Raw genomic sequence first — 25,815 nt, 5'->3', positions numbered from 1 at the left:
TTAGGATCACCTAAGATATCAGGGTCTGCATCCCTGAAGAAAACTTATTCTTGTTTCCCCAGCCTCCATCAACAGCCAATAGCTTTTTAGCAAAGGGTGGGGGATTCACAAGGCCCTCCCTATTCATGCATGGATTTGGCTGGCTTAACTTTTTGCAGGTCTGTGCTTGTAGTCACAGCCTCTGTGAGTTTGAGTGTACAATGACCTTGTCAGCAATCTTTCTATAGGACCCAGCCACGGGGGGTCTTTCAATAGAGGCCTGAGTCTCAGTAGTTTACCCTAAGGCAATACCTGGTTCCTAGAAGGACCACAAACTGGGACCACCCAGGAGTGAACAATCTAAGGGGGTTTTGTTTTGAAAGGAAGAAGTAATGCATAGTTAATAAGCTTGGATTACTACATTTGTTCCCCTGTGATTCAAATTCTGTTCTTGAGGCTGGGCGTTCTATCTTACACTAGATATGTGCGTTTGTTTCATTTTTCAGTCCTATGTGTGGGGGGGTCTCTGAGCTTTCTGTCAATTGTTTGTCACATCTGTTCATAGGTATTGCTTGTCGGGATTTGTAAAGAGGGCATTTAAAAAATGAACGGAAACGAGATGGAAGCCGCGTCACTGCAGAGGAGAGTTCCTGCATGGATGTCTGTGCAGGAGAAAAGCTGCACTGCAGAGGAGCAGAAGGTAGGTGGGAAATTTTGCTGACATGGCTGTGCAGCGAGTTACCCATTGCTTTTAAGCTTCAAGTCATTGCTTAGGTAAACTTTCTGTTACGGTGTGAGCAAGACAGGACAAAGTTCTTGAAAGGCAAATGGGACTCAATTTTACGTAAGTTTTTAAAGTGACAATCCCTACTGTATATTTTCTTTCTATATCTAGCTTTCATGGTGGATGTTATTGATTTATTCCATTTCCTATAATAATTTGGACAACATTAATGTTGGTGAATTTTTGGTTAACATAGTTCAAGTTCTTGGAGACTCAAGAGCTGGTAATTTGCTAACATTTTAAGGCCACATTATTGCTTCTAGGATGTTAATGCAATTATTAGGAAAAAATGAGTAAATTAAATGTCTTTATGAGAAGAAGTTTAGAAGTTTGAAGATAGAATGTTATGGATGAATAATTCTACAGCTTTACCTTTGTTACACTGACCTATGGCTTCTTACTCTATAATGTAACACTTAGTGCTATGAATTTCTTCAACCAGCTTTATTATTTCAGTGAAGACTTCTATCTACTGTTGTGATATTTATTTGCGCCTATTTTGAATTGTGCTTAACTCAAGGTCCGCGTTCAGAAGAGTGTTCTTGAAGATGATCTTCCATTCTTAGAATTTCCTGGATCCATTGTGTACAGTTATGAAGCTAGTGATTGCTCTTTCCTATCTCAGGATATTAGGTAAGGGATCTGAAATTCTTGCTATTAAATTTAGACCCTTATAGGATACTTGTAAGTAATAACGGGTGAAACTTATGAGTGCCTAGTTTTACAATGGAAATATGTTTCAGAAGTATTTTTACATATGTCACATCTAAGTTTTACAATGCAAGCATGTTTCAGGAGTAATTTTACATATGTCATATCTAAGTTTAAAAGTGGAAGTATGTTTCAGAAGTATTTTTACATATGTCATATTTAAGTTGCATTCTCCTTTTAAAATATAAGAAACTCATTAAGTTAAATTAGTAAGCTACCTAGTTCTTAGTTCCTAATCTTTTCTACTTTTATTTAAGTTTTATTTCTTTTAGTGCTTGAGATGTAACGTGCAGGTAAAATATTGAACAATGTTTATCAATTTATGGAAAAACAAAAATATTATTTGACCTATAACTATAGTTTTATATCTTACTAAAACGTCAATATATTAAGCAATGGTTATGATTCTCTGTTTTATTTAAATTTTGTTTTTATTTTAACTTTTTAAAATGTGTTCAGATGCTTGGATTGATGTATGTTTGTATACCACCTGTATATAGTGTTCATGGAGGCCAGAAGAGGGATTTGGAGCCCCTTAAACAGACAATTGTGAGCTGCCATTTGGGTGTTGGGAATTAAACCTAGGTCCTCAACCAGTTCTCCCAAATGCTGAGCTATCTCTCAAGCCATTCTATTTAGTTAGTGACAGTTACTCCAAATGGTCCATAAAATGAGCATTAGAAATTACTGTTAGTACTTTTAAGACTTGCCTGTCTTGGTTCATAGTCTGGGGCTATAACAAAATTCTGTGGCCTGAGTAAATTATAAAAAACCCAAACATGTAGTAAATTTATAAGTAAATTTATTCCTTTCAGTTTTAGAGGCTGTAGAGTCCCAGAGAATGGGGTTGACATCTGAAAGAGACCTTTGTACTGTATCTGTAATGTGGCAGAGAGCAGGAGGGGTTGAAATTAAGCCCATTCTTTGGATAGCTGCCTACTCTCCCCCAGAAAATGTCTGTTTCAGGAGGTAGAGCCTTGAGAACCCAAACACTTCTTTTTAGGCCTGCCCTCCCAGCAGTATTGCATTGAGGATTACATATCAACCAGAAGTGTGACTATCCTAGCCACACTCATATCCTAGCATCTTGTAAAACTGGGATACTGGAGTGATGCAGGTTAAGTCTCTTGAAGCAGTTAACATTGAGAAGTAGTGAATTAGTTGAAATAACTATACTGTCCTTTGATGTTTATCTATTTACATTTGAGTTTTACAAGGCAGAAGTAAATGAAGTTGTTGGTCAGTGTTCTCCTGGAGGTAAATGTAATCTAGAAGGAGCATTTAGGTGTCCCCCTTATTTCCACTCCAGGTATCTGGTTATTTCCAGGGCTCATTTACTGAGTAAAATTAGACTCACAGAATAGGTCACTCCATTGTGTATGGTTGCATAGTAACCTCATCATGTTACCTTTTGTCTCGTTATGGTATGTCAGATCTTGTCCTATGGTTCTCTGGGGACTAGAACTGATAGAGTGAATGCTTATATCTTAGAAGAGGGTTTATTAGTGTAGCTTTACAGGTTGTGTGGTTTCTCTGGTTAAACAATGATTACGTCCCAACAGAAAGGCCAAGAATCTAATAGTTGCTCATTCCAGGAAGCTGATTGTCTCAGCTGGTCTTCAGTCTAGATTAGAATCCTGAAGAAGTGGGTCCTAACACCAGTGAAGGAATGCCTCAACAGTAAGACAGATGAACTAGCCAGCAAGAGTGAGAGTAAGCAGGCAAAAACTGCGTTCTTCTATGTCCTTTTATGTAGGCCGCCTCTAGAAAGTATAACCTAGATTTAGGGTGAATCTTCTCTCATCAAATGATCCTATTAAGAAAGTCGCTCACAGATGGGTCCAGGGTTTGTGGTTTAGTTGTTTCCAAATGTAGTCAAGACTAGCTCAGGGTAGTAAGTTTAAGTGATTTATATAATTATATAATGTTTTGAAGCATTGTGTGCATTTTATGAAAGACAGACTTTGTTTTGCATTCCCTTTCATCTGGTCATTTTAAAGATTTTGCATCAGGGGCTGGAGAGATGGCCCAGCAATTAAGAGCATTTACAGCGTCCATATTGGTGGCTCACAATTGTCTATGACTCCAGTTTCCTCTTCTTGCTTCCATAGACACCTGTACCCATTTGCATATATGCACCCCTCCTCCGTACATGCCTAACTAGAAAAATAAAAATTTAAAAAACTATTTTTACGTCATGGCCAGTTAAATAGCTTAGTGGGTAACGGGGCCTCTCACCCGGCCTGAGGACCTGAGTTCCACCCCCAGAGGCACATGGTGGAAGGTGAGAACTGATTCTGAGTTCCACGTGCATGAGCACACCACAAAACAAACAAACAACAACAACAACAAATAAACAAAAAAAACTTTAAAAAAGTGATTAAATATATTTTTAGATCATAGTGTTTCAACAATTTCATATGAAATACCTTTGCGTACTGAGGTTTGTGCTTATCCTGCTTGGGGTTTTCTTTTTTGTAGGTTTAATAATTTTCGTTCTTTTTCTCTATAGTACTCTCCAGTCATTTGTTTGTCCTTTAATTTGTGAAGGATGTTATTAGCTATGGAAAAGCAAACCAAAACAACAACCAAAGCCCATGCAGTTAACTCACACAACTTTTCCTTTGATAGCATGCGTCTGTCTGACGGAGGTGTGGTTGGATTTGACATGGAATGGCCGCCCGTATACAAACAAGGGAAGCAAAGCCGAGTTGCTGTGATTCAGCTGTGTGTGTCTGAGAGCAAATGTTACTTGTTTCACATTTCTTCTATGTCAGGTTGGTATCTGTGCGGCCGACAATAATATATCAACCGTCTTCCTGTAAAATTAAGTTCTTTCATTAAAAGGCCTTCTTCTCTCATATTCTTGTGTTTACTTAAGTAATTGTGTTTTACCTTACCTTTTATATCTTTTTCCTGTGTTAGAGAACAGAGAACTGAAGTTTAGAGGTGTAACAATATATATTAGGTCTAACTAACTAACTAGCTAACTATGTATATGTATAATGACATGTATATAGTCTAGCAATAATTATTAGAGGTATAATAACAATAATTGTTAGTAGACGTGGCACTCAACCTCATTTTTTCTAGTGGATTTTCAGTCAGGACTCTGCATTAGATAAGAAAGTAAAGAGTTAAGATGAATGTGAGTCTAAATTTAAGCTAAATATAAGCATCAGTTTAACATACATATAATATACATAGGAATAGTAAATCCATTATAAATAACAGTGTTATGGAAATAATCATTCATGTTTTAGTTTTCCCCCAGGGATTAAAAATGTTGCTAGAAAATAAATCAATTAAGAAGGCAGGCGTTGGAATTGAAGGAGACCAGTGGAAACTTCTGCGTGATTTTGATGTCAAATTGGAGAGCTTTGTGGAGTTGACAGATATTGCCAATGAGAAGGTAGAAGTGATATCTGTATTATTTTAATGAACATGGTAACCTGAATTTCACAGAATATGCATTTTATATACATTTTTTCTATAAACATAATATAAGCTACCTGTTGATTTCGGTGGCAGTACAGAAGTTCAAACTACGGTAATGAAAGCCTCCAGTTGTGATTTATCTCAGCATACACAGTAGCCTAACCAATGTTCCTCCATCTTACTGCAGCTCATGCATCGGCACACGTGAATACTGTATTTCAAAGTCATTTATCCAGCTCTTTTGTGAAGAGGACTGCAGTGCAGCTTCTGATATAGAGCTCTGCATGTCAGTTTGACCTTTAACACCATCACCTATATTCCAGTATTAATAAATGAAATAATTAAGTTCTCATACTTAGCCAAGTATTTATTTGGCCAGGAAGTCAAAAAGTGTTCTAAACCACTCAGCTGCTTTCTAGGAATGGTATCTTTAAAGTTTAAGCATTTTAATTCTCACACTAGGGAATCTCAGAGTTAAATTCATAATGTAGACTATAAATGAGATTTTAGTGATGGGAAGCTTGTTTATTCCAGTACTTTTCTAGCTTTATTTGTGGCCTGATCCTTTGGTGGGGCTTAGGCATAGCTGACAGTAAGGAGCATGTCTGCTACATTGCCTTTTCATTACTTGCAGCTGAGGTGTGCGGAGACTTGGAGCCTCAATGGCATGGTTAAACACGTTTTAGGAAAGCAGCTTCTGAAGGACAAGTCCATCCGCTGTAGTAACTGGAGCAATTTCCCCCTCACTGATGACCAGAAACTGTATGCAGCTACTGATGCTTATGTACGTATTTAAAGACCTTTCATTATAACGTCATTTTTTAAAATTTCTTGTACTGAATTGCTTTAGAGAAGTTTTACTGTGATAGTGTCATTAGGTAAAATATTTTATTTTAGTCTGGTATCAAAAATTGGCTAGGAATACATCAAGTGAAATTCTCCATGTTAATTACAAAGTACCAATTAATAGATTGTGTAGTGGTAGTTCTGTTCACTGTCATGAAGCATACTGATGTCCAGTTTCTGTGTAAAGAATGTGAACTTATTGAAATCACGAAAGGCCGAGGCTTAGCCGGCACAAATGGTCTGATGATGTATTTTGTATATAAGCAATTCTGAATAAGAAAAATCATAGGCTTTCTATATTTAAATTAGCCTTATTCCCTATACTTATGTTTAAAATGTGGAAATTTAGAAAAAATGCGCCCAAATTTAGTTGCTGCTGTTCTTAGATGAATTTTATATTTATAATCTGTACGTTCTGGATTCTAGGATTGTATTGGAAGTTATTCTTGTAGATTTTTCTAGAGAGATGACACACATATTTATTGTGGCTATCTTTAACTTGTACTTTGTTTTTCTGTTGCTTTTTTATAGGCTGGTCTTATCATCTATCAAAAATTAGAAAATTTGGGTGATACTGTGCAAGTGTTTGCGCTAAACAAAGGTGTGTTATGGCTCAAAGTAAAAGGGAATGTGAATTTGCTGTTTTGTGCGACTTGTTTCAAAAAGTCAATACATCTTTGCAAAGTATTATGCTGCTACTTAAATGTCTGAACAGTATTGCCCTGACAGTGAAATGCATCGGGATTAAGGACTGGACCTTGATTTTGTTGTGGTGCTGCTGTTCAATCCCACAGACTTGATACTCACAGTCGTTGATAACATCAGTGAGCCAACCAGCTTCCTCTAGGCTGGAAGCATATACATTCTTCCTACAAATGGTTTAAAGAGTCTTAAATGCAGTATTTTAGTATGTATGAGATGTGCTCAAGTTGCTGTTTTCTTCATTCACCTTCATTGTCCTGGTCAGTTGTTTTGAGAGGGTAATGACTGCAGGAGTCAAACAGCAGGGGTAAACATTAGCTTTTGTGCTACATAGCCCAGTGGTGGAATTTTAGCTCTCTTATCTTTTTCCCCATGCTTGGAAAATGGGTAATAGCAAGCTATCCATGGATTAGTTGTGAGCACTAAAGGGGCAGCGTATGCAAAGCCCCTCTGTTGATGGCCAGAGAGAATTGTTACATAGATTGAGCATTCCTAATACATAATCTGGAATGCTCTGAAATTGAAAACTTTCTGAGCAATAACATAATTTACATAGTCATTGGTATTTGAAAATATTTCCTGGAAAAGGTGATACTTGAGGTAATGCCTGAAACAGGAGCAGATGTTTGCTAACCAGAGCCAAAGGGAAAAGGGTAGACAGGTGCAGAGAGACAGGTAAGGTGTCTGAAACTTGTGCCGTATGGCAAACTGTTGACTAGGACCTTAATGTCGGAGAAGCAGAAAAGTGAAAGAAGACAGGATGTGCTGGAGAGACTACCTTCCTTCTGAAGAGCAAATCAAAGATGTGGAGGGAAGTGAAATGCAGTGCATTTAAAACAGACTTACAAAACAAGCCATAAAGAGAGAAAATGGATTGTAGAAGAAATGGGAACTTGAATTGGTTATTTGTGTCGAGGTTTGACAGGAGTGGATAGCTTCAAGATATATCTAATGGAGAAGCAGAGTCAACAGAATCTGAGGTAATGGCAGTCATGTGCCAAGGTTTTGGTGGCCTGGCAGATTAACCCGGGCAATCAAGAGCAGGCTCTAGGTGTGAAGTTTTACAGTTGCTTGGAAATATGTTAAAGGGGAGAAACAGCTCAGAGAGCAAGAGGGTGGTGGCCTGTGGACACCTAGATCTGTAGGTTGTACCTCAGAGGACAGTTTGTTAGAGATAAAATACTAGAGCTAAGGATCCTGAAAAACCCTTGTGTCTAATCCTTGTGTGAAGGAGGGGACACTATAGTAGTTGCCCTAGGTGTGGAAAGAAATGAACAAGTATTGTATGCAGAAAGCAGGGGAAGAGTACAGTTGAAGTAGGAGGATGTTATCAACTGTTCTGAATTTTGCTGAGATTTTGACAAACTGAGGGCCTATAATTAATCATCATTGGCCACCTACTTTTAATACTTTAGTTGTATTGGTGTTTTATGTGACAAAAGAGTATAGCAGATAGAGGCTGTCCTTCTAGAGCAAAAAGGGTCCAGAGGCTTTGGTAGTACAAAAATATTAAGCGTAGCATGAGTTGAATAGCATAATGATGTTGGTAGAAATCATGCTAAAATTGTGTCAGTCATACTAATCCTATTACCTTGAATGATGAAGAAAGATAATCTAAGGAATATGATTTTAAGTGCATATAAATAATATTTTTAGAAACTTCACAAAGGAAAAAAATCATTGATTCATATGGCATAGATTTGTCTAGTGTTTATTATATATCAGTGTTTATTGTGTATTGATTCCATTTGACAAACAAGGGCAATACCATATGGCTGTCTAAAGGAGGAGGTGCGAACGCTTAGATGAAAGTACCACGTCCCCGAAGATAACTGCTTTCCTTGTGTAAGGAGCAGAGAATGGAACCCAAGAGGATGAGCAAGACTTCTAGGAAACAATCTGGAAAAGAAGGTTGGGTCCGGTCAGTTAGGGCATTCTATGTTGTGAATCCAACTTCATGTTTTTATACTAAAACAAAGAAAACAGAAGCCCAATGATGGCCAATCTATAACCCTTAGCTTAGGGGTGTGAAGCTATAGTTGGTTGTTTTTCACTCTTTTATTCTTTGGGGGACCCCCTACCCAGCTCCCATATAAGGAGGTGCGTAAAGAAGAAGGAAGTTGAGAGTCAAAGGAACGGACACTATGGCGTGGCTCAGAAAGGGAAGGAAGCATGGTGGGGAGCAGATGGTGTGTGGGTGAGGAAAGGGCAGGGTCAATGGGCTTCATTCTCAAGTGTCAGCACGTTGACTGGGGAAAGAGTGACAGGTATATCTGTATTAAGAATGCAGAATGTTCATGAGTGAAAGTAGGTAATGAGTGGTGGTTTCATTGGGCAGTTTTAAGGTCAGACCTCTGATTGTGGGAATGAGTGGCTCAGGTTAGATGAGGAAAAGGTCATTGGAAATGGAGGAGCTGAGAATACGAGGTCCCAACATGGATGGAACATCTCCGTGGGTGTTAAAGTCACTAGGAATGATCACAAAAATGATTGTGGAGGGAAAGACAGTTACCAATCATCTGTGAGTAAAATGATGTAATGTCACAAAATGCCTAGCAGTCTGGAATAAAAAGATATGTGGTCTTATGTTGTATGCTTCAGGAGAGCCTGGGCTGTTTGAGGGATAGGTGAATTGGTGAAGAAATTCTTATCAAGGAGATGGCTTCGGAAGGGAGAGCAGCCTGTGCTCTTACAACAGAGCCATATCTTGTTTTCTCAGCCTGGCTGTGGGGGTGCAAGCCTTTAATCTCAGCACTCAGAAGGCAGAGGCAGGCTTCAAGGACAGCCTGGTCTACAGAGCAAATTCCAGGACAGCCAGGGCTACACAGGGAAACCTTGTTTCAAAAATCATCAACCAAACCAACCAAAACGAAAGTGAAGGCAGGCTTCTTGCTGTTGACACAGAATGTCCTATCAGTTGGAGTGAAGCTGAGAGTCTGGAAGGCGCCACAGATGTAAAGGTTCAAATTTTGTTGTGCTGATGACTGGTTAAGGCAATGAAGAGTGACTCCAAACAGTTCTAAGTCCCAACTCACATGGTATTACATTGATTTCTGAATCAGAGTAGTGTTAGTTAGAATCTCACTTCTCTTCTCCTCTGTCTAGGTCAGTAAACTTTGAATTTATGGTTTATAAATTTAGAATTATACTCTAAATTTCAAATAGCAAAAATTTGAAAAAGAAGTTTGAAAGTACAAGTGAGAAAAGTGAATTTGGAACTCAAGAAGGAAGTGTTTACTTGTGTTCACTGTAGGGACTAGATGAAGATCTGGTACTAACGCTATTATGATGTGACTCAATAAAATCTCTGCTTTTTAATTTGAATATTAGTAGTTTTTTTTTTCTAGCAGAGGAAAGCCTGCCTAATGAGATGAAGAAAAAGCTGAACTCAATCTCTGAAGAAATGAGAGACCTGGCCACACATTTTCCTGTCAACTGCAGAAACTTGGAGACTCTACAGAGGTGAAATACTGTGCTTTTTTAAATATTTATTTTATTTTTAAGTGTGTGTGTGTGTGTGCGTGCGTGCATGCCTATACGCACGCTTGTACATGTGAGTGCAAATGCCCTCGGAGGTCAGAGGTTTCAGATTGCCGCTGGATCTGGAGCTTCAGATAGTTGTGAGCCACCTACACACCTTGTGTGTGCTAGGTACCAAACTCAGGTTCTCTGCGAGAGCAGAATGCGTTCTTAATCCCTGAGCCATGTGTCTAGACTCCAAACATCCTACACAGCAGACAGAAAAACTTTAGTTCTTAAACATGTGCTATTTGGTAACTGGAGAGCTAGCTCTCAAGTTTCTATCAGCTGGTGTGTGTGTATTAAAACAAGTTAGCTGCCATTGTGAGGCACAACCTTGGCCACCTCTGGAACACAGCTTCCGTGTGCTGAGTCCAAGGCAGTATTTCTCAGAAGATTTCACCTCATTGATGCTGGTCTCTTCTGAATCATCACTATTTCTCAGCTCCAGCTGACCAGCATCCATTGGCCCAGTAATGCAAAGGTTTCACTTTAGTGGTTCTTGCCTCTTGAAAAAGCACAGCTGCCTTTTCATCTACAGCTAACCAGACAGATTCTCAATTCAAAAACAGCAAAAGACTGATAAGAGTCTGTAAGGGTCTCTCCACCTTCCCTCTGGAACATTACAGGCTGGGCTTCTATGGGCTGCATCGTTCTCAACATCCTTATCTTTCAAGCTCTCATAGAAAACCTCGCCAAGCTTTGAACACTCATTGGCTTTTCCAGCCCAAAGTTTCAAAGTCCCTTCTCAGTCCTCCCCAAAACAAGATGTTTGGTCTGGTCATAGCAATACCCTACTCCTGGTACCAATTTCAGTCACCTTTAATGTGATTTTCTTAAACATGATTCCTGATTTTACAGAATACACGCTTTGTAGAAATTAGCTCTACCTGATGGTTTGCTTCATAACCGCAAGCTAAGTAGGCTTTCTTAGCATCAAGAATTCAAGATAGAATAGTTTGAGGTTTATTGCAGAAAGGAAGGTTGTTTTTGTTTCCGAGGACCCTGATAGGATTGGTGTTACTTAGTATTGTTTAGTCATTGATCTTAAATCCAGTGTGTCTCTGCGGTATTGCTGCAGTGGATTTGACTTCTGCAGGGTGTTGAGCTTGTCTGCTGCTAACTAGTGAGCATGCCAGGAATCTTAAGGGAGGAAAAGTGTATGCTACCTTGTGTGCCTTCACAGGCCAGCTTTTAGCGTTAAAGTGCTTATGTCCTCCTCTGATGTTAGCACAGGATAAATAGACATTATAGTATTGTTAGCTCAACTGTGTCACTGTTGCTATAACAGCACATTTATTTCTCAATTATATTTTATTGTAACTGTTCCTACCACATTTTTCATGCATATTGTTACATATGAGCAGCTGTCTATATAGTAGGATTTATAAGATTGCTAGGCATGTTGATACATATATGTAATCTCTGTATTCAGGAGACTGAGGCAGGAGGATCACAAGATCAAGGCCAGTCTGACTAACAAAAAGGTTTATAACATTTTATTATTTTATAATAAGTCCGTTATTAGATTTTGAAGTTAACTAAACAAATTTTAAGTTTTTAATATTATTTTTTGTGTATGGGTGTTTGCCTGCATATGTGTCCATGCACATATTGTGAGCCGTGTTCCTGAGGAGTACAGAGGAGGGTTGGAGCCCCAGGAACGGGAGTTGCAGTTGACTGTGAGTTACCATTTTGGTGCCAGGACTCAAACCTAAATTTTCTGGAAGAGCATCCAGTGCTCTTAATTGCTTAACCATCTTTTCATCCCTGATTTTAATTTTAATATTGAATTTGTTTGTGTTAACACGGACTTTGACAATTAAAGTTGAGCTAAACTTTGGAGGATTGTTAATTGTGCAATTTTGTTTTGATTTTTGACGATTCCATATAATTTATTATGATCATATTTGCTCCCATTACACTTTCTTATCCCTGATTCATGCTGACTCACTTCTTCTTAAGTACTTCCTTTTCTCCTTCCAAGTCTCGTGTGTGTGTGTGTGTGTGTGTGTGTGTGCGCGCGCACACACATGTGTGTATGAGACTCTGAATGTGATTAGGAGTATTTGTATGAGCATGATTAGGAGGTTGTTGACTAGACATTGGCAGCTTACCAGTGACTATACTGCTGCAGAATGCCTATTCCTTTCCAGGCAGCCATACATTGCAGAGCTCCCTTGGGGAGGATGGGGTCTCTAGTGAGCCTCCTCATCCATGGGGGAATGTTGAAAGGACCTGCCTTTTGCAGCTCCTATGCAGGTACCCACAGTGGTAGGCTGTGTGCTTATGATTGCAGTAGCCATGTCATATCCAGAAGGCCGTGTTTTCTACAGCACTCCTCCACATCTCCTGACTCTTCCAGTCTTTCCATCCTTTCTGTGATGTTCCCTGGGCCTGGGCAGGGGCACCATAGAGAGCCTGCTTCAGGCTGAGCATGCAACAATCATTTATGCTCAGCGCTCTGATTATTGCGAGTCTTCATTAGCCATCTCCCACTGCCAAAAGAAGCTTCTGTGACCAAGCCTGAGAGCAGCACTATGATAAAAATATAAGGATTTAGAAGGTAGTATGACTGTGTCTGTTTAGCAGGACGTCAGCAGTAGATTCCTCTGCTAAGACCCATGACCTCCCCAGTCAAAGGGTTTGACCATATTTCCACCACCAGTCACATATTCCCTCCTGAAGATCCCATCAGGATGCTGCTGGCCGCCCCACAACCAGTCATGTCACTGTGTCAACAATGGGCACACATTGCCTGGCAGGTTGGTTCCATAGTGTGGATGGCACACAGTTGAGTACACCTTTGATGTCACCCCTTCCCCAATAGTTGACTTAATACCAATATCTCCAAGTATGAATACTAGTTGGCAGGATGAAGCCTCCAGTCAGTTCTAGCTTGATTTTTCCGTGTCCTGTAGTAATGCAGTTTATTATGCGGGAGCAGTTCCTGGAACAGCTCACACACTGATAGTTTATTTTCATGGATAAGCTAAGTTTCATTTGCACTATTAACATAAAAATTTCCTTGAGGTACATGAACATTTCAGATAGTATAAATCATTGACTTAAATACTGAAAAATTAGAATACATATTCCAAAAGCTCTTATTTTATAATAAAATGTATCTCTTTGCTTATGAAACTCCTTTGGCGCTCTCTAATTTCTTTGTTTATTATGTGATTTTTCTTTCCATAGTACTGAGGATTGAGCTTGAGGCCTTGTGCACTCCAGGCAAGCACCATGGAATTTGCATTAAACATAGGCTTGCTGTTTGTAGTTCTGCACAGTGTTTCTTACTTAGGCTGTACTCAGAGTGTGTTACCTCCGATTTCTGATTTCATTCCGTCACAAGGCTGATGCACGTGGGAACTCCCAGAGACTCTGTGATAGCGTGCACAAGAATGGCAGAGGTTCAATCAGGACAAAACCCCTGCACCCCTAACCAAAAAATTCTTTTCAATTGATACTACTGGGAAAGAAAAAAACAGTTTTCTCCAATAAAGTGTCACTGGGCATGTCAATCACATTCTGAATGCAGTTGACCAACACAAAATGAACCCCATGCTTTTTCTGTAGACTTTTTGTTTTGTGTTGTTTTGTTTGGGTATTATTTTCCTTTATAGTTTTGTTATTGCTGTTGTTGTTTGCTTTGATTTTTGTTTATTTGTTTGTTGAGAGAGAGGGGTTCAAATCTGAAGTTGGGTGGGTAGGGAGGTTATGAGGACCTGGAAGGAGTTGGGGAAGGGGGAAAATGATAAAAAATACAAAATATAACCTATAGTCAATATAATACAAAAGTTCATAAGAAAATACATAAAACTTCTTAGGACTCTGTATTCAGAATGTGGCTGACATTCCCGGTGACACTTTATTGGAGAAAACTGTTTTTTTCTTTCCCAGTAGTATCAATTGTAAAGAATTTTTTGGTTAGGGGTGCAGGGATTTTGTCCTGATTGAACCTCTGCCATTCTTGTGCATGCTATCACAGAGTCTCTGGGAGTTCCCACGTGCATCAGCCTTGTGATGGAAGACAGTGTTTGTATGTCCTTTTATTGTAGAATTTAGACATTAATGCTGAGTTATCAATCAATGGACAGTTTTTTTTAATTTATTATTTTGTGGTTATATACTGTTTTGGTATTATTCCTTGCATTTTCCTGGGTGTAGTTAACCTTTTTAGACTAAAGTTTTTCTTCTAGTGTTCTCTGTAGTGGTGCATTGATAGATAGATATGCTTAATATTGGTTTTATCATGGATTTTTTTCTCCATCTACTGTGATTGATAGTTTTGCTGGGTATAGTAGTCTGGGCTGGCATTTGTGGTCTTTTGGAGCTTGTAGAACATCTGTCCAGGTCCTTTCTGGCTTTCAAAGTCTCCATTGAAGTCAGGTGTTATTTTAATGACTCTGCCTTTATATGTTATTTTATCTTTTCCCCTTACAGCCTTCAATATCCTTTCTTTCTTTTGTCTGCTTAGTATTTCAATTATGTGCTGTGGGGAAATTCTTTTCCAGTCCTTTCTATTTAAGTTTCTGTATGCTTTTTGTATTTAGTTATACATTTTTCTTTCTTGAGATTGGAGAAAATTTCTTATATGATTTTGTTAAAATATTTTTCATGCATTTTTCTCATTCATCTATATTTATTTTTTTTTTGCAAGTTTGGTCTTTTCATAGTATCCCACGATTCCTGGATGTTTTATGCCTGGATCTTTTTAGATTTAACATTTGACTGAACTGTCATTTCTTTGCCTTGTTTTCAGGACCTGAATTTCTTTCTTCCATGTCTTTTGATCTGTTGGTGAGGCTTACCTCTGATGTTTTTCATTTTTATTTTGGGTTTTCTCTGGTGATTCTATTTCTTTGTTAAATTCTAATTTCATTTCTTAAATTTTTTTCCATGCAGTGTTTGTATTTCATGTACTGTTTCTTTTAAGGCATTTGTTTATATCCTCTTTAAGGTCCTTGAATAATTCATAATTGCTGTTTTGAAGTTCTTCTCTTGTGCTTTAGCTAAGTTGCCTTTCTTGGTTCCTATTGTATTGGAGTTGCTGGCTTCTGGAGGAGGCATGTTATCTTGGTTTGTTTTGTCTTGGGATCTAGGCTTCTGAGTTTATGGTGTTAGACATGTTTCTCAGTGTAAATATCTCTTTGTTGGGTGGGTGTTCTGTTTTTTTGTTGTCTATTCTGGGTCTTAGCCAAGTTTGGTAACTGTGGGATCCCTAGTAGAGATTGTTCCTGGGAGTTAGCAGGTATCACACAGCAATGGAAAGGGGCTAGAAAGAAAGGCTGAAAGTCAAGTAGGTAGGCAAAGAACTAGGGCCTAAGGGCTACACCAAGAGGCAGAGTCTTAAGGGGATGAAGGTGGGCTGAGGGTTCCTGGCTACCGTAGGACTAAGAGTAAGTCTGGAGAGATATAATGGAGGACAGGAAGGATAATAAACATTGCTTCTAGCTTAGTGTGGCCACTGGCAGTCCCTCGTATTATGCTTCTGAGGGTTGATGGTTGCCACACTGAACTGAGATCGACTAGAAGGAAAGGTTGGAAGGGTTTGGGAAATGACTAAAGGACTCTGGGTCCACCATGAAACGCTCCCCCCCCCCCAGAAATTTGTTATCTTTTCTTGTGTGTTTAGTTCAGAATTCAAGGAAATAATTTTTCATTGAAAAATGAAAAATGAAAGAGAAAAAAAAAAGCTGACATAAATGAGTTTGGGACCAAACTACTGACTTTTAGTGAATATGCAAGATGACTGCTAGGATCAGAAATGCCTAATTAGACCGGCAGGTAGGCTGCTAATCCTAATCTCATGTGGCCATGGGGAGAAAAACAGCTTTAGATCAATGGGTCTTCTTTGTAAGCTTTTGTTTAGCAAGAACCTTTAAAGCTTGTCTTTATGGTTTATAAAATGAAGCTTGAATAACGTTTCTTGAATTTTTTTTAGGGTTCCTCTAATATTGAAGAATATTTCAGAAAATCTGTGTTCCTTGAGAAAGGTGCTGTTTGGCTCTGCAAACACCGACACTGAACTGAAGCAGGTCGGTAGTTCTAACCTGACATCATCAGAGGATTCCGCTGCTGTGAGAGAACAAGAGGAACAAGTTGGAGACCATGGGACTTTTCATAAAATTAAAGAAGAGGCATGGGATCCAGAGTTTGATAGTCTAGTGAAACACAATGAAGTCGATATGCTTAGAAATAAAGTGAAGCAAGAAGAAGGTGGCTTTGAAGATGAAGCAGAAGACAAGCTCCCGGAAGGTGATATGGAAAGAGCTTGTTTGACGGCAGATACTTCAGAATATGAACTTCCAATTTTGAAACAGTGGACTGAAGGAACAAAATGTAATGATGTTCCTCACCAACCTTCTGAGGTACTAAATCGGGAGGGAATAGTATATCCATCCATGGCTGGCTTACTTTGTTGTATAAATGCACACAGAGCACATGCTTTAGGCTTTGTGGTGTGCATAGTGTCTGTTGCAGCTGGTCAGTTCTGCTGTTGGATTGAAAAGTAACCATAGACACTTGCAAAGAGCTGAGCACCTTCTGTGCGTCAATAAAACACAAACCAAGGGCCACCCTAACTCGCGAGACCCACTTAGTACAATAAATAGCATTGCATAAAGAGTTTATATTGTCAAGAGAACATTTGTTGGAATTGCTGCTTTACACTTTCTTTTCTTTTCTTTTTTCTTACTTTTTTTTTCATAACAGGTAATAGCTTTTTGGTGGATTCTTCCTAAATGTCTAGTCATCCAAACTTGATTTGGGGTTTTTTCCTACGAGCAGAAATTATTTGCGAGGGTGGAAGGTGGAAGGGTGCTTTATTTTACAGGCGTCTGTACTGTCCCCTGGAGAGTCAATGAGCTCTTGCTTCCTTCCTAATTTTCACTAGCTTACAATTACTGGAGACATTCAGAATCTCTAGAGTTTTGCAATTTTTTGCAATAACAAATTTTATTTTAGATTTTGATGTGATTTTATAGACTTATATCTCCTAATTTCATTATAGAAATGGAAACCCAATCTTAGTTATATTCCTTGGGTTTTATATTTTCTTCTTGTTTCTGTCGAGCATGTAAATTTTTTTTAAAAGATTTATTTATTATGTGTACAACATTCTGCCTCCGTGTATGCCCACACGCCAGAGGAGGGCACCAGATCTCATTACAGATGGTTGTGAGCCACCATGTGGTTGCTGGGAACTGAACTCAGGACCTCTGGAAGAGCAGCCGGTGCTCTTAACCACTGAGCCATCTCTCCAGCCCCCAGGCTTGTAAATGTTTTAAAAATTTCAAAATAATTTTATTCTAACCACTTGTGAGCCAGATTCTCTTTAGAAAATACTGACTTTGACTGACATCTGCCTTATTCTAATTCTGTAGGAAAATTTCACTTTAATATTTTTATATACTAGAGAGTTATGGTCATGAGTTTGATTTGACTAATACTTTTATGTCAATTATTGCCGTTTTATTATTTAAATTACTAGCATTATTTTTTATTTAAGACCCTATTTAGGATGCAATAAAACCTTTCTCAGTTAAAAAACATATTTTAATATCTTTAATAGCTTTAAATTATCATATTAATTAAGACTATTTTCTTTTTCCCATTTCCAAATTAAATATTCAGCATTTGGGGAGTTATTTCTACTTGATTTCTTTGTGTGTGTGTGTGTGTGTGTGTGTGTGTGTGTGTGTGTGTATGAGGTAGGGGGAGGATTCACATCTTTTTAGACATCTGATTTTTTTGGGATTGCCAATATTGTAAATTCTTCATTTCCAAACACCAGCAATAGACCAAGTAAATAATATATCTGGTACTTTTTAAATAGACTAATGCTGATTTATTTAAAAATAATATAATTATTATATATTAGTCTTCGATATTTTTAAGTCAATATATTAAAGAACAATTAATTTTCTTTATACAAAGTTTTTCAACATTGTGTAGTTTTGTGTATTCAATAGATAGAGAGACTCAGTTTGACATTGATTGACCTTAGAACTTGCACTTTTGTTCTTATTTTGAGTGTAGATTTTATTCCATATCTATTTATTTAACTTGCCTATCTTTTTAACCATGCAGCTTCTTTCTTTTTGGTTGCATTTGAAAAGCCCCTCTTCTTCCTCTCCCCTTTCCTTTGTCTATCATCCTGTAAAGATATAATTATGCTTTATACATTTGCCTATTAAAGGAGAGGAAGATGCCTGAATACTTCTAGTGAATATGACAGAGGGTATAGAATTAGTTATATAGAAAATTAATCTTTGAAATACTTTTTTTTTTAAAAAGCACTTATCTCCCACTGATGATGAAAAGGATTCCTCTTATGTAATTGAAAGTGATGAAGATTTGGAAATGGAGATGCTTAAGGTATGTTTGAACGTAAGAAGAAAATTACTCCAAGTTTTTTTAAAAGAGCATTTACATAACTAAAATGTTTTCATTTCTCAATCAAATACTGTCATAATGAATTCATACCCATAATTTAATATTAGACAATATTTTTTGCAGTTTATATTTCCTAATATATAAATAGTGTCATAGGTATAATTTCATGAGTTCTCACGTATGCTCTGTGTTCCTTCCGTGTCTCTGGAATCTGAGCAGTGACCAAGCACTTCAGCATGAAATTGGTTTCTTGTTCTTTGTGTACTTGCCACATTTTAGATGTTCTATTTTTACTAATTGAATCATTTACAGTTCCTGGTTTCTCTGACTATGGGATTTTAATACTGGTTACATGTAATTTTATAATGGCTGTTTACTTTGTTGTGTTATCAAAGCTGAAGTATAAATTTGTGCATTTTCTGTCCCTTACTAAACCTCCAGTTTATCAAGTGTCATGAATCATATATGAACAGGAGAAACCAGGCTTAGAGAAAAGGGAAAGGCACAGTTTAGTTAAATCAAGTGACAAAGAAAGAAAGAAAGGAAAGTATGCTTTCTTATCCATCAGTTTTATTTTGATTTTTCTTTTTATGAAATGATAGTGATTTTCTAGTTCTTTAGTTTTGAATCCTAGTAGTGGCAATCACAGAGATAATAAAGTTATGAATTCTAATTAGCTTACAGATTTGAATCCTCCCTTTCTGTTGATGCCTAGTGCTCCCATCAGAGTTCACCACAGAGCCTGGCCCCATCATCCCCCTTTTCTGGTTGTCCTTTCTCGGGTGCATTCTGTCCAAGTGCTGCAGAACATGCTACTCATGGGCATCTGTAATATTTTATACATTAAATAACCCCTGCTCTCCAAATATAGTGACAGAGTTAACAAAGCAGAATTACCTGGGCTTTTTTCATTTTCCTTTTATAGGATTGAAATATTATACTTTTAAAGCCATTCTTAAAGCCAAATTAAAAAAGAAGTCTCATAAAAAGTGAAGATAAGAACTTTGATTAAATGAAACTTCTAATTTACTTCTTAGTAAAAAGTTTTATATATAAAGTAATTTCAAATGTACTAATATTTTTGAAACGGGGAGAAAATATATGTCAAATAAAGAACTTTATTTTACATAAAGAGTATTTCTCTACTTAAATTATTTGAATCTTTTTTTTTTTGGACAATTCCAAAGCACATTTATTGCTTGCTTGTAATCTAAAAATGTGACTGACATGTAATATAGAGAAACATTATAAAAATAGCATTAAAATTTGTATTTTTACCTCTTGGGAGTCTAAAACATTGAAGTTCAATAAGGAAAACTGTTTAAATTATGCAAATTTAAAATTTATGATAGCTTTCCCAGGGGCAGTTCATTATATGCTATTAATGAACCTTGTTTATGCTGGCCGTGTTCCAGCCTGGCCTTATGCCTTGAAGCCATTCTCCAGCACGTATTTATAGAGGGGCACACATGTTCTTTTGTGCTGCTGCTTGCACATCTGCCAGTTCTCAACAAAATTGTAGGCTTTGTTAATAACACTCTTTCTGTGCTCAGTAAAAAGATACGGTATTGTCAGTGTTTTGCTTTTACAATTTCTTTTAAACTTTCAGTCTTTAGAAAACCTGAATAGTGACATGGCAGAGCCAACTCATTCTAGATGGTTGGAAATGGAAAGCCATAAGAGTCTTCCTCCCGAGGAGGAAGATGAAGACAGGAGTGAAGCCATCGAGGAGCAGTGGCCAGAGGAGGGTAAGAGTAGGCTGGAAGCTTCTCACCTCTCACTGATTTCGGGTTTCCTGCCGGTGTTTCAGTGATTTAACGACTTGGTGGCATATAGTTACTTACTAGGTCAATAAAGCAGCCCTTTAATTCCTTGGTACTCTTGTCTCTCAGGAAACTGGTGAAGGAAACCTTTCATCCTTCAGTTATAGGCTTGGTTTTGTCCTAGTGACAGTGGTGAAGTGGTTTCCCAGCTGCTTATATTGAATACCACTGAGAACCATCTGGTTATATGCAGTCTGTCCCCAGGGAACTTTCTCATAGCAAAGGAGGCACCACTAAGTGTGCAAATGGGGCAATTCTCATTTAAGTGTAAATAATCACAGTTTGTCAACTTGTAGAGTCTTCTCAACAAGTAGAACTCTCAATATACTCAGACTGTATTATTGTTGAAAACGTTGAAACTTCAAGACATTTTGTAGGTAGAAGGTATTCATAAATATATTGATAAAGTATTTTCCTCTGCTTTCTTTAATAAATGCAACCATCTGTATGATTTTTCTTTTGAGAGTTGTTAAAGATGTGAGATAATACTTTTCATATGTTTAGTGATAGCTTACTTAGAGTCTGTGTGGGGCTTTGCATCTAAGGATGGACAGTGGTGGGCACTTCGGCAGAACTAACATAGTCACGGTGCAGCGTAATTAAAAGTTTTGACCAAAGATTTAAGTAGCTATATTTACCTAACTAAATTGGATAGATAACTAAATTAGATCAAGGTAACTAAATTTAGGTAACTAGATTTAGTTTTAGACAACTTAAATGAAGATTTGACTTTTTTATATACTTAATTTGGGATACTAATATAATTTATATTACCATGAATTGAAAATTGTTTTTAATATGAAATTTCTGTTGGCATATTGGTTGCTTTGGTTTGGTTCACTCTAGATGCTAGATCTTGCAAGTGTACCTAATTAGAAAACAATGGGCATTTTCTCCCCAGAGTTGGTAAAGTATGACTCATAAGAACAATTATGATACTTTAATGGTAGTGAAAGGACTTGACTGGTGTTCTGACCGATACCTAGATGATCAAACTTGATTAGAATGGAAAGAAATTAGCATGTTACCTGACACTGTGTTCTTTATAAGAAGCCAATGAAATGAAAATTTTCTTCCTCTTATATGATATATTTGTTTTTTGAACATAAATATCAATTTTATTGTTTTACTTATTTTTAAGACCACTTATTGCCGGAACCCAGTGCAGAGCAAATTAATTGCCTCAAGACCTACTTCGGCCATTCCAGTTTTAAACCGTGAGTGTGATCTCAATTAATTACATTATGTGCTTAACTTTTTTTTACCAAGATAAAAGTAAATAATCTATTTCACAGTAACAGCCTAATTTTACTGCGGTTATACGTATCAAATGTATATCATATGTGACACCAAAGTTATTTGAAGTATTAATTATAGAAGTTTCTTTGTTCTTTTAATAAGAAAGGAAACATTGTTTTTTCCTTAATTGGGTGGTTCTATGTAGTGGCTACATAGTAAGAAATAAGTTTTCTCTCATTGCTGATTTACCTCTTATTAAGTATAAAATTGGAGAGAATATCTTTCCTGTTTTCTGCAAGTGTCCCATAGCACCCTGTCCTAAGTCTCTAGGAGACCAATCTGAGGGACAGTGGTGTTTTCCTGTTTTAACATATACAAATACCTGTGTTCCATCACTGTGAAGAGACGCCATGACCACGGCAACTCTTATACAGGAAAATGTTTAATTGGGGTTGGCTTATTGTTGAGAGGTTTAGTTCATTTTTGCCATGTCAGGAAGCATGGTGGCATGTAGGTAGATATAGCACTGGTTATGTAGTTGAGAGTTCTACATCTGGGTCAGTAGGCAGCAGGAAGAGCGAGGGAGCCACTGGTCTTGGCTTGAGCTTCTGAAACCTTAAAGCCCCTCCCCCAGTAACACACTTCCTCCAACAAGGCCACACCTATTTCAACTAATCCTTTTAAATAATGCCACTCCCTATGAGCCTATGGCACCATTTTCATCCAAACCACAAGGGCCTATTAAAACCTAGAGAAGTGAGATGATTAAAAGTGAGATTAGTAACAAGTAAATTTGAATAAGTCCAGTAAGAAAGTAAAAATCTAGATTGAGTTTTGAGTATTTAAAATAGAATCCATTAAAGCATTTCTTCCTTTTTTTTTAAATTTAGTTTTTTTAGATTAAAATATATCCTGTGTACAGAAGGACAGGAATAGATGTACCGAGAAGTAAGCTCTGATAACTCAGCATGCTGGTAGAGACAGCACTCAAATAAGAATAGGTTGTCATCTGCATAAGCGGAAGGTCTCATCTCCAGTAGATTCCTCCTTGAAATCACCTTAACACAGGCTTCTCCTTTCACACCTACAGCAGTCCTCTCATGTACTTTGCAATACTGGTTCTCTTGGTCTATAGTGTGAGGCTGGGAGTTGATTTTAGCCATGAGCTACATGGCAGCTCCTCGTTATTCAGTCAGTCTGAATGTGAGTGTGATCAAATGGTGTTTTTTTGTCTAAAAGTTCTAGGATTTGCACATATTTACATAGGAAGCACAAAAAGTCAGAAAGAGTTGATTAGAGAGCAGAAGTTAAATAGGTCTAACAATGGATTGTTAGTGATAAAACATTTTGCTTTTTACTTTCCAGGGTTCAGTGGAAAGTCATTCATTCTGTATTAGAAGAAAGAAGAGATAATGTTGTTGTCATGGCAACTGGTAAGTTACATTTAAAGTAAATAATTTAATCATCAAAAATCATAAAGGCATTTTTAATCTTTCACAAACTTAGATATAGGAGAGAGTGAACATGGCAAAGATTTTATATTTATGCATGGTTACCTTATAAGTATTTATTCTGTTATATAAGCTGTAAGAAGAAAGCAAAACATGAAAAGATTATTTTTATCTTGTGTATTATTTTTATAAAGGTTATGGGAAGAGTTTGTGCTTCCAGTACCCACCTGTTTATGCAGGCAAGATTGGCATTGTTATTTCACCCCTTATTTCTTTAATGGAAGACCAAGTTCTCCAACTTGAGTAAGTAATGATTTCATTGCTACATCATTGCTTTTGATAAACAAGCAAGCAAGCAAGCAAGCAAACACATTTTAAGACTGGACTTTACTATTCAAACTTAAGCTGGCCTCAAAGCCCCCATTCTTCTCAGCTCAGTGCCCCCTTGCCTAGCTTTCTCCCTTTGTTTGTTTGTTTGTTTATTGAGATGGAGTCTTGCTGTTCATAGTCGAGGATGGTGTCACTCTGTCCTCTTCCATTGCCCTGCAACCATTGGGCACACAGAGCATGTCCTACCACACATGGCTGCATTTATTAGTAGCAGATGAAGTGTTAGTGGATGAGTTTATGTCCCTTCTTGAGTTCTTTGATTCAAGGCTAGCAGACTGCTCTGATCATGTTTTAAAAAGATTTGTTGCTTTATGCTAGTTTACTATGGCTTTTCTAGAATTTTTCTTTTGTTCTGATGTCTGGGCTCTTTAGCTTAATGTGAGTTGTATTAAAAGTACATAATACTTTTAAAACTATGTTTTTATTAGTTCTTTGAAAATTCTATGCATGTTTTGATTATATTCACCCCTCCTCTAACCCTAAAGTTTACTTTTTAATCTATGAAAAACCTTTCAATTTCTTCTTGAAAGATTTGCATTAAAAAGTTGCCTTCTCATTAGGCTCTTGAAGGAATATATCAAGTTATCAAGAAGAAAGAATATTAGAAAGAAGAGGGATATATATTATTACATCTCTTCTTTGAGAATGAAATTAGTGTTTGTAATATGTGTATTGATGCAGAGTATTTGTGTCTTTTTATAGACTGTCCAACATTCCAGCCTGTTTACTTGGATCAGCACAATCAAAAAATGTTCTAGGAGATATTAAATTGTGAGTAATTTATATGATTTCATATCACATTGTAAGAGGTTTATAGTGTAAGAGAATTTTGTGTACATTTTTATTTAAGGTATGAGTTAATTGTAACATATTTATATTTCCCCTTCCTTTTTTTTCTTCTAAACCTGCCTATATACCCCTCTTCTGCTCTTTCACATGTATAACTTCCCCACTAATTGTAATTGCATGTGTGTGTGTGTGTGTGTGTGTGTGTGTGTGTGTGTGTGTATACAAAAAGTTTACAAAGACTTGATCATCTAGCTTGGGCATTTTGAGGGGGCAGGGACTGTACTGTTAGATATCAGAATCTGGCTTGTCATACAACCTTTGTGGCGAATACTCCCTGACAGGAATCACTGCACTTTATTTTGATGAGTTGAAGATAAATTAAAGAACTTGCACTCATGACTTTGTCACATATTTTGATTTTAATATGTTGCTCTTCCCTTGATTGCTGTCTTTATTGGGGTGTTTTCTTTTCTGTTTCTGTTTCGGTTTGTCTTTACAGAGGCAAATACAGGATCATATACATGACTCCAGAATTCTGTTCTGGTAACTTGGGCCTACTCCAGCAACTTGACTCTAATACTGGTAAGTAACAACCTAGGACTTTTGTGAATACAAAGTAGACTATGGATGAGACTAGGTTCAGTAAGGTTGGTTTCAAACGTTTGCTCCTCTAGGAACTCTCTGATCCATTTTGTGTTTGCCCATTTTATAGTACCCTATAACTCCTCATTCCATCGTGGTGGACTCCAGCGTTAGTGTTATAACTGTGTACATGCATGTATGTATCACTTGTTACACTATAAACTCTTTTTTTTAAATTTTTTATTTATTTATTAAAGATTTCTGACTCTTCCCCATCACCGCCTCCCATTTCCCTCCCCCTCCCCTAATCAAGTCCCCCTCCCTCGTTAGCTTAAAGAGCAATCAATTTTCTCTGCCCTGTAGAGACAAATATACTGTTCTTCATTTCTGTTTTCTTAGTATAGGACTTGGTACTTTCATGTTTTTGTTTGTTTGGTGGTGGTAGGTTCAGCTGAGAATTCCAAGGAAGACAAATTATATCCATATTTGAAACATTCATTTGAATTTTATCCAGTTTGTAGGATAAAATTGTTTCTGAACTTGTAGGATCTTTTTGAAGAATGAGTTATTAAGTAGTTTCATATAGGCTGTGTTTTCAGTATTGTACTGTGCTGGCTAGTTTTATGTCCACTTAGCCCAGGCTAGAGTCATCAGAGGGGAGGGAACCCCAAGTGGGAAAATGCCTTCCTTGGATGTAGGCAAGTCTATAGAGCATTTTCCTAATTAGTGATTGTTGTGGGGAGGGCCCAGCCCACTGTGAATGGGGCCCACTAATTTAAGGACCTATGCTATCAAAGTGTGCCTACACAATCCATTTAGCTCTTATTGGCATGTTTTTGCCTGTAATGGAAAAAATTGAGATGTATCCTATTAAACTATAAAAGTTCTTTAGAGCACTTCATTGTGTATTAAGCCCAATTACCTTATAAATCAATTTTATAGTTATATGTAGCCGGAAGTTTCTGTCCCACCTGGTCCTGTAGCCGTTAGTCCCCAATAAACACACAGAGGTTTATATTAATTACAAACTGTTCGACCTATTAGCTCAGGCTTATTATTAGCTAGCTCTTCCAACTTAAATTAACCCATAATTCTTACCTATTTAATCCATGTGGCTTGGTACTTTTTCTCAGTAAGTCATTCTTTTTTTTTTTTTTTTTTT

General features: G+C 37.3%; 1 protein-coding gene across 2 annotated transcripts in view; it reads left to right on the top strand.

The window, feature by feature from the left end:
• Window positions 1–25,815, top strand: part of Wrn (WRN RecQ like helicase) — a 102,309-nt gene that overhangs the window by 11,475 nt on the left and 65,019 nt on the right. The window contains exons 2-16 of one of the 2 annotated variants that reach the window (XM_050146690.1): window positions 545–679; window positions 1,284–1,396; window positions 4,106–4,251; window positions 4,738–4,886; window positions 5,547–5,696; window positions 6,290–6,359; window positions 9,811–9,922; window positions 15,927–16,353; window positions 18,281–18,361; window positions 19,989–20,127; window positions 21,344–21,419; window positions 22,807–22,874; window positions 23,087–23,195; window positions 23,985–24,053; window positions 24,571–24,653. In XM_050146690.1, the coding sequence (XP_050002647.1) occupies window positions 584–679; window positions 1,284–1,396; window positions 4,106–4,251; window positions 4,738–4,886; window positions 5,547–5,696; window positions 6,290–6,359; window positions 9,811–9,922; window positions 15,927–16,353; window positions 18,281–18,361; window positions 19,989–20,127; window positions 21,344–21,419; window positions 22,807–22,874; window positions 23,087–23,195; window positions 23,985–24,053; window positions 24,571–24,653 (1,888 nt within the window). In that variant the 5' untranslated portion in view covers window positions 545–583. Of the gene's footprint in view, window positions 1–544; window positions 680–1,283; window positions 1,397–4,105; window positions 4,252–4,737; window positions 4,887–5,546; window positions 5,697–6,289; window positions 6,360–9,807; window positions 9,923–15,926; window positions 16,354–18,280; window positions 18,362–19,988; window positions 20,128–21,343; window positions 21,420–22,806; window positions 22,875–23,086; window positions 23,196–23,984; window positions 24,054–24,570; window positions 24,654–25,815 lie in introns of both variants that reach the window. The other variant, XM_050146689.1, reaches the window with a different exon arrangement.

The sequence above is a fragment of the Alexandromys fortis genome, unplaced genomic scaffold (genome assembly GCF_014885135.2).
Source record: "Alexandromys fortis isolate MF-2015 unplaced genomic scaffold, M_Fortis_MF-2015_v1.1 scaffold_55, whole genome shotgun sequence".
NCBI lineage: Eukaryota > Metazoa > Chordata > Mammalia > Rodentia > Cricetidae > Alexandromys > Alexandromys fortis.
The sequence above is the reverse complement of the archived record's forward strand: the minus strand, read 5'-3'. Positions and strand labels throughout refer to the sequence as shown.